At 36.1% G+C, this 13341-nt stretch overlaps 1 protein-coding gene across 3 annotated transcripts in view; it reads left to right on the forward strand.

Moving 5' to 3' along the window:
• The window catches only part of KHDRBS3 (KH RNA binding domain containing, signal transduction associated 3), an 88565-nt gene that overhangs the window by 47736 nt on the left and 27488 nt on the right, over positions 1-13341 (forward strand). Inside the window, exons 6-7 of one of the 3 annotated variants that reach the window (XM_084281585.1) lie at positions 8715-8825; positions 10226-10418. In XM_084281585.1, the coding sequence (XP_084137711.1) occupies positions 8715-8825; positions 10226-10418 (304 nt within the window). Of the gene's footprint in view, positions 1-1650; positions 2741-8714; positions 8826-10225; positions 10419-13341 lie in introns of those variants that run through there. The other 2 variants (XM_084281586.1, XM_084281587.1) reach the window with 2 other exon arrangements.

The following is a 13341-nucleotide window of genomic DNA, read 5'->3' on the forward strand; positions in this document are numbered from 1 at the left end:
TGTCCTTACTTTAAAGCTTCTCTTTAAATTTGTCTTTTTTTCCCCTCAGAAATTGAGGTTCTACTGTAACATAAAAGATTCCTTTAGTGAGATTTAAAATGTCGTTGCTACTGAGAGGCTACAGCTGTTGGGATGAGATCTCAAACTCAGTTCTAATGCTCTGATTCTTTTTAGCACAGACTGTGACTTCAGTGAGTAATATTTTCATTAGAGGAAGGCTTTGTTTTATGATGAGACAAGTTGGATAACAAGCATCCTTGAAACCTGTAGGAGAGACTGAAGCAAAGCTTTCATATTAAGAAATAGTACTTGAGTATCTTCAAAGTAGTCAAAAGTCTGAGAAGACTGGAAAAATTAAGTCTACAAGATTTAATCTGTTTGTAATCTGCAGAATATTTTTAAGGTATCAGCCTTTGATCTTTGATACTTGACATATCCCAATGAGGATGTGATAAGTGTTAGAGTTCACAAGCCTTTCTATATTAAGTTATTCCTGAACAGTTTCTCTTAAATACTAATTTATGCCTTTTCTTACTCCTTATCAAACATCTTGAAACTGGAGATAATGCATCTTAACAAGTGCCTTCTTTTAAGATGACTATATATATGTTCAGTCGCATACAAAAATTTCACTTAATACATCTGTCATGCTTTCATGCAAAATGCTAGCTTGTACACAGGTATTCCTGTATACAGTAAGTAAACTCCTAGTGGTTTTGGTTTGACAGCATAATTTTTATTCCAGTGTTTCTGGATTGCTCCAGGCTTCTTTGCCGTAACTTTTTTTAATGACTCTACAGCCAAATACTATTCTGGGTAGGTAAGGGGAGATCACGGAACTTGGGCTTAGACTTGCTTCTTTCCATCTACTACTGACTCCTTTTATATTTTTTTTCCTCCCTCCTAATACTGCTAGACATTATGACCTTCAGATACTATCACAACATTTCTGCCATTTTCTGTGGGGATTATGCTGAACATCAACTTTTTATTAAGTATTACTTGCCTTCTCTGACAAAACAGGACAGATCTTCCCTCAGGTTTATCAATTGAAAAGAATTTCTCATAAAGCCGACATACAGGAATTGACCTGACCGGTAAAAGAAATAGCTACATATCTGTATTCCTGAATGTGTTTGCATGTTCTTTATTTTGTTCTATTTACTTTTGATTAATTTTTCTATGTATACAGGGTTAGGATCCTGTCATTCCATCTAGGGACAAATAAAGCTATTGCAGAAGTTGTAGGCTAGAATTTGCTGTCTATATTAAAAGTAATACAAGGTGATGTGGATCACTGCTGTAATGTGTTCACAAATTCAATTGTCCTTTGTTGGTCACTTCATTAAATTTAAGTCATTCCTTATATACTGTCTACAATAAGCTGTTTTTTGAAGAATAGTTTAATTTTGGAAGCACATATATAATGTTCTCCAAAAACATCTATAAAGGTTGATAAAGCCACGTATATTCAGTGTATTCTATTTATTTTATCTTTTAATAAATCCCCTATTTATCAAAAAAAAAACACCACCCTCTGAAACTTGAATGTATGTATTACTACTTGACACAAGAATATGAAATAAAATTTATGTGGGAGTGTTTGCTTCAGCAGTGATTCACACTTTTTTTTTTTTTTTTAAAAAAAAGAGACCTTCAAGATCATCAAGTCCAACCATCAACCTGTCCTGTCAAGTCCATCATTAAATTGCATCCCTCAGTGCCACATCCCCATCTCTTAAATACCTCCAGGGCTGGGGACCCCACTACTTCCCAGGGCAGCCTGTCCCAATGCTTGACCACCCCATCAGTGAAGAAGTTCTTCATGTTCAATCTAAACCTATCCTGGCATGATTTGAGACAGTTTCTTTGCATTCTAATGCTTGTCACCTGAGAAGAGATTGACACAGTCTTTGCTGCAGCCTCCTGTCAGGTAGCTGTAAAGAGCTCTACCCTCAGCCTCCTCAACTCCATACTAAACCCTAATTCCCTCAGCCATTCCTCACAAGTATCGTTTTCTTGTCTCTTTAATGAGCTTTAAGAGCTTCATGGCTCTTCTCTGTGCGTGCTCAGACAACTCATCTTTTTGGGTGAGGGACCCAAAGCTGAACACAGTGTTTGAGGATGCAGTGCTGCATACAAGGGGGATAATCCCTGCCCTAGTGCTGCTGGCCATGTTAATTCTGATGCAGGCCAGGGTGCCTTAAGCATTCTTGGCTACCTGGGTGCACTGCATAGCTCACGATGGCCAGCACCCTCAGGTCCTTTTCTGCTGGGCAGCTTTCCAGCCACTCTTCCACAAGCCTATACTGCTGCCTGGAGTAGTTACGACTCAAGTGTAGGTCCCAGGATTTAACCTTGCTGAATGCTGTAGAGTTGGTCTGCCTGTTGATCCAGTCTATCCTGATCACCATGCAAAGCCTGCCTTCCTCTCAAGCAGTTAAATGATACAGTGATTAAAAGGTGGGAAGCGTAGCTCTGTGATGGACACCTGGAACACCTGGATATTGAAGTGTTCAGTAGTTTGGTACTCACAGCTTAAAATAATAGATGTCTACTGTAAAACTAAGCAAAAATATCTACTGTTTGAGCAATGTTGACTATGCTTAAAGAAGGAAAACATCTCAACATCTGTTAAAATTTGTTAGTTTACTGAACAGCTGAAAGTACTGCACATGTATGGGATTATGAATGTTAAAATTAAAGAATTCCAAGTATTAAAGTGTTTTTTGGAACTGGTCCTAAATTTCCCAAGTGTTTTTATATTAAATCATTCTTACATTTACTTCCTCTCCTTGAGGAGTGACATTGAAAAAAGATCTTCATACAGTGGATTCTAATTTAATTTGTGTTCAGTAAAACATAAAAAAAAATAAAGGAAAGCTGTAGAGTGCCTGTGATTGCATAATCAGAATACTTTTTACTAACTCATGAATTCATCCTGTGAAAGAAGAAACTTGAAGTAACACACTTGAATAACAATCAGTATATAATACTAGAGAGAAGAAATAGTGGTAAGTGATAAGATGTCAGAGCTATTACCCAGAGAAAGTGGAGAGAAGGTAGGTCTGCTAGGGTCAAAGGCAGTAACTTTGTTGTGAATAAATCATAGAAATTGCATAGGGCTACTATAAAGTAGCAATGATAATTATTGTTAATAAAGACCTAAGAGGAATAACTGTTTAAGTAGTTCTCTGTGGGTGTATTTAAGTTGTATGAGATAGTAAAATACTACTTCATTGGCAATCAAGGATCATAATAGTACCTGTCAGTTACTTCTAAATGTTTGCTTCTCCAAGCCTAATAAATAATATAACCTGTTTTTGAATGGTACTGGTTTTCTGTTAGTGTTTTTCCCTGTTTTCTTAGTGGTGGCTTCACAGCGAGGGCAGCTGAACTCCACCACACTTCTCTTGCTCCTTCTTAAAGGAAGTGGTAAAGAAAATAATCCTCCTCCAGGCCACATCCACCTGCTCCACGGAGGGCTCCTCCATGGGCTGCAGTGTGGAGATCTGCCACAGAAGCCACTCCTGCAGCCCCCTCCCCCCTAAAGAAAAACTTGCCACGTAAACCAAATGCACCCATGTGCCAAGTCAAAAATCAAGAAATTAATAAAGTACAAAATTCAATGCTTACTTAATATTTTAACTGTCTCCAGTAAGGTGCACTTCAGGGTTTGTGTATAGTGATCTTACGTAATTACTGTTCTATGACACTGTAGCACAGTAAAGTTTTTTGTGAAAGACCCGTTTTTTTCCTTCTTCAATTTATTTATGACAGCAGATTGAGAACACTGCTTTATAGAAATAGCTTCACATTTGATTTGTAATTTTTTTCTCATACTAAATTGCAAGCGTATATAATAAAACAGTGGTATGGGAGGAAGGTTCAGCTTCCAACAAAATAGTTTACATGATACAATTTTCAAGGGGTGTTGTGATATGATTTAACTTAAATTATTTTCGTGTGCTATTCTGACACAGATTAGTGTGTAAAAAAAAAAAAAAAAAAGCTTCGACATTTTGCTTTATTTGGTCTTGTCCCAGGGAACAAGACTGAAAAACTTTTTTTCCACTGCAGAGTGTATAAGTTAATTACTAACCTCCAGGAGTAAAAGTAATTCTTAATTTAGCATCTGGATTCACTTTGCCCAATTAAATGGTCAGGTTGAATTTCCTTCACTGAATTCACCACTGCCAGATAAATGCATTCTGGAAAATCAAAACTGAACTGATAATAAAATAAGTCCCAGTGGTCTCAAGTACCTAGACCATTGGATTTTTCTTTAAAATATGTCTAGAGGTCACGATCATAGCACCTGGCTGCAATCTAGGTTTTTGATATGTGTTTAAGTACTTTTTAACTATTACAGATTGTTTAGTAGAAAATATACTTAATAGGTACTTAAAGAGTTGAATTTTCATCATCAGAGAAACTCACAGTTAGCATACTAAGATAAGATTCAAGGGTAGAGTTTTTCTCATAAATGTAGCAAAAGGCAAGCATTTTTTGTCTCCTGTAGTACTTGTTTTTGCAGTATCATAAATCTGAGGAATCACAGACAACAAACATTTTATTTCAGGTGTCCTGAAAATACGACAAACACATTTGTCTCCCATAGTGCTTAAGTACTTGGCGTATTTGTAGTATTATAAATCTGAGAGATCATAGACAATGACCATTTTATTTCAGGTGTCCTGAAAATAAGACACATTAACCCTGTTTCAAAGTTCATACACTGTCAAAGTATACAAAAAGTTTGAAGACATGGAGAGTTAAGTGTCCATTTGTGTACACTGTTAGTCTGGATATTACTGGCAATCTCAGTATTGTAAAAGCTGTTCATATGGGCATTGGGGCAAAGAAGACATTCAGAAGAGTTCTGAATGGGTATGAGACAATATGCTACAGAGGAGGGAAAACAGAAGGGCAAAAGACACTTGTATTTCAAAATTCAATGAGCAGGTAGTCAAAGCTGACATCACAGGCTGACAAAATGAGTTTTGTTAAAGTACATCTTTCAAGGTTTGGAGATAACGCTCTGTATCCTTTAGAAGGGAAACAAAGATATTTTCTTCTATAACAAAGAAATGGTGGAAGGATTAAGGAGAAGGCTAAAAGGCAACAAAATGTGTTGATTAAATTTAGATTCAGAAGCATTCTGAATGAATATTAATACAATATTTTTCTTTCTCAAAAGGAAAACTTATTTTCATTAATTTTGCTGTTTGTAATGAAACCATGGATTATATATATTAACTAAAGTTGTGGGTCAAGACTGTTTAATAGCAATTTGAATAACCGTGCTATAATTATAATTTAAATAGGAATTTGGTACCTAATTGCTGATGTTTCAGAAAGTTTCAAAATCTACTTATCCAAACTTTCAATTAATATGAAAGAATATCTGATTTTTGAAGGATTTTCATTTTCTTGAAATGTTGATGTCACCTAAAATCTTCATGACAAATAGTTTTACGTAATTAAAAAAAAAAAAAAAAAAAAAAGGCTATATTTTAAGTGTTGTTCATAAAGAAAAAAATACAGCCTGTAGGCAATGTGCAAAGACAAGGATATTTGGTGATGACAGCTGAAATTTGGTGTACAGAATGATGTCCTCAATCGTGAAAGTAGTGGAAAAGATTTGGGCAAACTAGAAGCCATTACGAATTTGATTTTATGGTAAAATGTCTCTCTGAAATTGATAGAACAAAGCTGTTTTGGTTTGGATGAAATACCTGTAAAAGGGTGAATTTAAATTTTACCAGATGCAGGTAGGTTTTTGGATTTATAAGTGAGATGGTTGTTGTTTAAAAAGGGTAGAGAAAAGGATATCTATGCAGTTTCTGCGGAAACTGCAAAGCAGATGACTGGTGTCCCTCAGTTGTTGATTAGTGGAGAAAAAGAGCAGGAAAATCATATATATAAAAAAAGAAGCATGAGATCAAAAAAGAAAAATGTGTTTGGATCAGAAATGGCAGACACAGCATGGAATACATGGAAAAGCTCTTTAGGAAATCTAGCTGAAAAGTCATTAGTTGTCCAGTGGGAGTGCTTTCTAATATGTTATGTGTATTTGCACACCAATAAACGTCTAGGGTATAAATGGAAGAAGAAGGATAATTAGCACATAAAATAAACTTAGAAATGGAAGTACAGTGGGTTACATTTAAGTATGTGTGAGTGTAGCTTTTACTTAAAAACACAAAACTAGAGAAATACATGAATTAAAATAGGTGTTTTGGAAAAAAAAATAGGCAAAATGAATCAGAATTCAAGTGTGGTAGGATTAACTAAAGCATAGATGAAAGATGGGCATCTTTAAAAGGATGTATTGGGAATAACCAGCCATTGGGCCATCTGTTTTGCCCATAACAGATGTCTGCTGCATAGCTGTAAGTTTGAGATGACTTACAGGAGTCATCACATTGTTGAGAGATGTCAAAGTCAATAAGAAGGGCTTCTGTGAATACTTAAGTACTAAAAGGAAGACTAAGGAAAATGTGGCCCCGCTGCCAAATGGAACAGAGTGACACACACACACACAAAAAAAAAGGCTAAGGTCCCTAATGCTAATGAGATCGTGAGGTCTCCCTTCTTGGAGATCCTTAAAAGCTGTCTGGACGTGGTCCTATGCAGCTGACTCTATCTCAGGTGGCTCCTCCTTGAGGAGGGGGACTGGGCAAGATGACCTCCAGGAGGGTACCTTCCAAAATCCACGGTTCTCTGATAACATTTTGTAGGATCAGTCATAGTGGCTGAGACCTTAAGGCAATCTGGTTTAATATTCCATTTCTCCTACTTGATATGCCCTGTTTCTTACATAGGGAATGACAGGTGAATAATTCCTTTTATATCTTTTCCACTGCATTGATGTTTTTGTTATATTTTATCAAAGTATGTTGTCCTCAGTTTTCCTTTGTAGCCTGAAGTGCCTTAATCTACTTAATTGTTTCTTATATAAAGGTTGTTCTATACTGCTGGTTATCATAGTTTCTGATGTTCTTCCAGTTTTTATGCCCTTTAAAAATGAGAAAACAGAATCATAAATATACATAGTAGTATTACAGCTCTATTTATTCTCTTTTTATATTTTCTATTTTTTTTTGTCCTGAATACTGGACCAATCTTAATTATGAATGTTCTGTGCGTAGAAATAGCTCAGAACCTATTACTTTGTCTAATGTTAGAATACACACACACTCTCCTACCTGCACCCTCCTCCAATTTTCTGCTTTGAATTTTGTTTGATATTTTCCTTTCCTTTCCTTGACATTCAGTTTGGCATTCAGCTCCAGATTAAAGAGCTAGGCATCTGAATTCATATTACATTTTATAAAGAGATAGTACAATTACTTTTACTTGTTCTTTTTGTTCTGTAACTTGTTTCTAAGTCAGCTGGCCACACCATCCCATGCATTCCCAATAAAAAAAGGTTGTAGCATGAGAACCTTGTCCAATCCTTTTTGATTGTATAGCAAAAAAAAAATATATATATATATATATATATACACATATATACACATATATACCTTAGCATTATTTACTGTTGTTTTGGCCTTCAGACTCTAGGCAACCTTTCTGATTTCAGGGTGTTTGAAAGATTTCTAGCTGTTTTAGGCTTTTTACAAATGCCTTAAATTATCTGACCTGCTTTTGTGAGCATTTCAAACTTATTTTATTTGTGTTTGTCCCTCAAGTTCAAAGATGGGTTCAGCTTTTTAAGTTATACGTGATTAAATACCTCCTGCCCTGCTGTCCTAGTTTTACTGAGCTCCTTTTGCCTTCTCAAATTTATCTTGATTTTTTTTTTTTTTGACAGTCGTGTATTTGGTGTGACTTCCCTTGGGATGTTCTTGAATGTCTTCCCATACTGTATATACACATTTTACTCTTAAATGAATCTTTTAAAACATAATTTATATTCTAATGTAAATTAATTTTTCAAATTAATTAATTTTCCACATTATGCAATACCAGAACTGTGTTGTTTTTTTGTGAAGGTACGCAAAGGTTCCCATTCAAGTGGTTCTCAATACTATGAGTCAGTTTCTGTTTGTTGCTTCTGCCAGCCAAGCATTAGTTCCTTGATACCTTCTTTAGTTTCTAAAAATTATATCTTACTATCACACCGTGATATGACATTGACTCCATCTGCATGGTGTTAACTGAACTCTCCTGTTTTTGTCTTTCTTGTCTCTGCACCATTCTGTAGTCTCCTGCAGCGTGGTGCAGTAATCATACGAGTGGTGTAACACAGTACTAGGCTTCTCAGGTTGTTCATGCTTCCTTTAAGAACTCCTGAAGAAAAACGTATATAAATGGTCTCCTAAGACAGCAGAAGCATGGTTTCCAACCGTCACCGCACCAATCCTATTAACTTTTTTGAAATGCAGAAAAAACGTTTTCATCCTGTGTATCTGATGTTATAATACCTCTTCAAGAGTAAACCTATGCTGGCTCAGAAAACGGTTTTCCTCCCTCAAACGTTTTTCCATGTTTTTCAGCATGTCCAATTTCCTGCTGCTTTCATTTGTACCCTAGCTAAAGGATGCCATGGAGAAAATTACGGCTTGTGATTCTTGAGTCTTTTTACTGATTTTTTTTTTTTTTTTAACTTGGTATTGACTATTGTCTATGCCAATAGGCTCATTTCCCTTTCTTTGGCTTCACTTGGAAAGTGTCACATTTGCTATTTCTTTATATTACTTCAGCAGGCTGTGTCTGGGAACATCTCTGCTCACCCCTGCCCCCACTACAATGAAGTCAAATAAGCAGCTGGTACCCTGTCCTGAGGAGGCATTCTACAGATTAGCCAAAACCAAGTAATAAGCACAGTTTTAAATCACTTACTCTCTAGGCTTGTTTAAAATACTTTGTGACTGTGTTTTGATCAGTAATTAGAAGCAATTAGATACTGATTGTAGCCAGTGTTTACATTTCTGCATTGTTTCATTGCTGGTGCACTTTTTCAGATACTAATAATCTCTGCTAAATTTATTATATTTTTTTCTGATAAGTTAATAAAAATATATGACAGTTGAAATACGAGATATCAAGAGATTTGGGTCTTATTCTGTACTATTGGTTGAGTTGGAAATTTCTACTGAAATCAGGACAGAATATTTTTACTCAGCTACTACTTCGGAAATTATTTAGGTAACGGCTTGATATGTAGAAAAGGTTGTGAAGAATTTGTGCTTGTTCATTTTCTTCTATTAACTGCTACATTAGACTAATGGTATGACTTCCTCAAAGCAAGTCTGTATGCCTACAGAGCAGTCATTTAAACTCAGTTATAGTCAGTGGGGGAAAATGGACTCCTTTAAAAAGGAGATGTCTATTAGCAATATTTTAGACATCCTGTTTAAAAGTGGATAATTGATGTAAGCTTCACACAAGTTATGCCTGTAGGTCTCTCCCTTTACTATAGGGAGGCAGGAGGGAACTCTACCTGTAAATGGATCAAATATTTCTGAAAACTGTCCTTGTTTAGGTTTCAGATCTTTACATCCATATATTAAGTGTTCAAATTAATGTGTTACAGATTAACCTTTATTATTCTTTTAGAATTTTAAAAACACCTATGTATATACTGCTATTTCATGTCTTTAAGTACATATAGAACATGAGGTTACGTCCAATTAATCACCCTGCACATTTATTACGTGTTTGAATGTTTCCTGCAACAGCTGGAAACCTCTTCTTTAGGAAAAAGAAAAAAAAAAATTATTTATTCTGATCTGTTCAATCTCTTACGTGCAACATGATCTTTGGATTGCATTTAGGAGCTTGCTCAGGATCAGAAGGGAGTTGCAGCTGATTCCTCTGTGCAGGATTTGAGTATTATGTGTCCTGACAGGTTCAAATTAACATGATATTCTATGATTGTGATTTCACATACTATAAATAAATTGTAGTGAAGATGATTGATTCCAGCAAATTGATTTGGGTGTCTATGTGTATATGACCAGCAAAAAAGAATGGCTGAAGCTAGTAAGAAGTTCATCAGTGAATCATACGTCTCATTTTTATCTTTCAGTATTTATGGCTTAATGTGTATAATTGGATTCAAACACAAAGAAAAATGCCAAACTAAAATTGCTCTTTCGTAGGGTTTTTGTCTGGCTGTAGCAGAGCAAAACTGTCATATGTGAGGGATGGAGCTGTTGAAAGGGATACCAGGGGGTTGTTATTTAATGATAAGTGATCCATGTATTCACAGGGGTCGTGGAGGAGTGCCTCCGCCACCAGCAGGAGTACCAAGAGGTGCACCAGCGCCCAGAGGAGTGCCTCCCAGTAGAGGACCAGTCAGTCGTAGCCGTGGACTTCTAGCACCCAGAGCAAGAGGAGTACCTCCACCTGCAGGCTACCGGCCCCTTCCACCACCTCCAGCACAGGAAACTTATGGTGAATATGTAAGTTGAGCTGTTTTCAGAGCTGTTGACATGAAGCGTATTGATTTTTGGAGGGATGAGCCTAACTATCACTTTAGAACTCAGCAGAATTTCTTTAATTAGTACCTAATTAAGTCTTGCTCTGAGAATTTATGGAGAACGTGCTAATCTCATTACTTTCTTAGACTTGAACTGTTTCGTATCACTTCAGGTTGTATGTGCTATCATAAAGACATTTGCAGTGCATTTGGCAAAATATTTATGTAGCTCTTAACCACATTAGGTTTCTGCTTTAAAAATCTGAAAAATCTCACTGTCAGTAGACCTTTAATTCTGAACTGAGAATAATGTTCTACTCTTTAGCCTAGAGCCATATTTATAGTCATACTGCAGTTCAATGATTAGACAATTAAAATACTTTTATGAAAGCTTCAGAATTGATCAAAAAATTTTTAACAATTGCACAGTGCATCTCAATAAGCCTTACATTTTTGTCTTGAGTTCACTGCAATAAAAATTAAACATATCAAAATATTTTGTCTGACTGAAAATTACAGATGGTTATGAATTGTATGAATTGTATGAATTTAATATATTCTGAACTTATGAAGCAGAAGAATAAAGAAGCTTATGAAATCAAAACTATAGTCATAAAAATGGATTGTCTTACAGAAAATGTTTTCAAGGATAAAGCTTTTGATGTTTTTGTATATCTTAAAGCTTTGTTTGTCCTTTTTAGAGCCAGATCTGTTGTCCAAACTATGTATTTTTTTATTCAGACTAGCAAAAGAGGAGCTCATGAGTTCCAGAAAAAGTTTTTCCTATTCAGAAGTCTTCTTTTATGTCAAAACCTTTCTTCTATCTATCTTCTCCCTCCCATCTTACCACATTTTCCCCCCACAAAAGCTCCAAATCAAATCTTAACCGTTGTCCATTTGATCAGAAACCTAAAGTTCTACGTAACATTGCTTTATGGAGATACAAGTTAAATGTCATTAGCATGAACATTTTTGTACATACCTGAACAATAAAGGACAATCCAATGTAGTTTCTTAACATTATGAGAATTCATATTTGAACAGCATGTTTAAATGCCCCTTGGCTATACCTGGCTTGACTGTTCAAGCTGGGCAAGTAGGTGGTTATTTCATAATGCTTTCAAAGCAATCAACCCTGGTAGTTCTTTCAAATCAATCCAGTCTTTTTCCACAGCATAGGCAGTAGAATGGATAGTGATGTGGTAGAAAGTAAACCTGAGTAATTTCATACTTATAAATACCTATTTGTAGCATATATACAAAAAAGTGTATGGTATGGATGTAACCAATAGCATCTTGAATCTGTATCCCGATGTAGGCTTCTGTCCTGAGAGAATGATTAGAAAACACCCACTATAATGAAAAACAGTGCTACGCTATAAAACTGCTAAAATGAATATTCTCTACAACTGGATCACTTATTTTCCAAACAAGATATCTGAATCAGGATAAATATGTTACGCTGCAATTGAAAAGACGAAACTGTGCAAACCGGTCCATTTTAAAATTACCATATTTTGTGTCTTTGTGAGCTTTGTTAGAAGACTCTTTCTAGGACATGAACCATTAGGGTATTATATGTTAGGTGTTAAAGCTTGATACTGTTTCCACCTGCCCAATTGTAGCATACAATCTAAGTGCCCAAACTGTGTATTTTATTGGTTTAGGTTACATGGTGAGAGTCATTAGTAACATTTCTGTCCTTGCTTACTAATTGCTGGTTGCCTATGTCTAAGTATCAAGTGCTGTTTTGCAAACTCAATATCCAAGGATGGTAAAGTGTCACAATTTGCTGAATTGTCGACAGAGTGACAACATCACTCATACTGGAGGTATCGTAACATGTTATTTTAAGCAGCATCTGTGGCATATAGTTTCTGAGCTACAGAGACCAGGATATCTGGAGAAGTTACAGAGCAGCATTTGAAACTTTTCCATTGAACACTGGAATGTCTGTGAGGGTCCATGATGGTTTTCGTTCATATAGGCTTGCAAGCCTCTACTTTGTGCTTGTTAAAATAGTGTGCAAATATACAAGTTTAGAAAGAAGCAAACTGTATTCTGGATGTAAGCCTTCGACCGCTTGCTTCTGTAATTCCGTAATCTAAGATGATGCAGTACTTGCATACATAAAATCTTGCCCTTTTCCTCTGACATACTGTTATGTACATGATGTGACAGAAAATGAGGCCATTATTAACTCACATAAACAGCTTCCGCTTTCAGTCACTCCCTTTGGCAACCTCTTTCTGTAGCCCTGAACATCTGTCAGACCAATGAATCTTTAACATCTAAGAGTAATTTACTCAGTTCTGCCTACTGCCTAACATGCTCCCCTCACCCATCCCCCCCCCCCCCCCCCCCCTTTTTTAAGATGTTACTTTAAAAAACACCAAAATGGAAGATAGTAGTCTGAAAAAACAGAAGGGTTAATTCTGAAGAAAGAGTCTTACACTGGGAAAATAGTGCCAGAAGCAAAAAATAATTTATTTGGATGTAGATGCATTTTAACAAGGACTCAGTGATCAACAGAAATAGGTGATCATTTCTGTCCCATGTTTGGAGCCCATAAGGAAGTTGTCCAGAACGTAACTGTTACAGAAGGGTCTACACAGAGGTAGACTGTATCCATCCATCAATCAGCCCTCTTAAATGTCTGTAATGCTGACTCTGGATGCTTGATGTGGCCTTTCCTGCTGAAGTCACACAACGTACTGGACTAGGAGCAGTGCCTGCACATTTTTCCAGTTGAGTATGGCTAGTTTTCCCACTCCACTTTTGCATGTCTCACTTACACATCTCATTGAGTCCCACAACCCATTTCTCTGGACTTTACATTATTGCTAGTACCATGATAAAGATTTTGAAGCTACTAAACCACAGTTCCTTATTGTTTCCTGTTAAGT

Source organism: Netta rufina (assembly GCF_964035555.1).
Source record: "Netta rufina genome assembly, chromosome: 2".
Classification (NCBI taxonomy): Eukaryota; Metazoa; Chordata; class Aves; order Anseriformes; family Anatidae; genus Netta; species Netta rufina.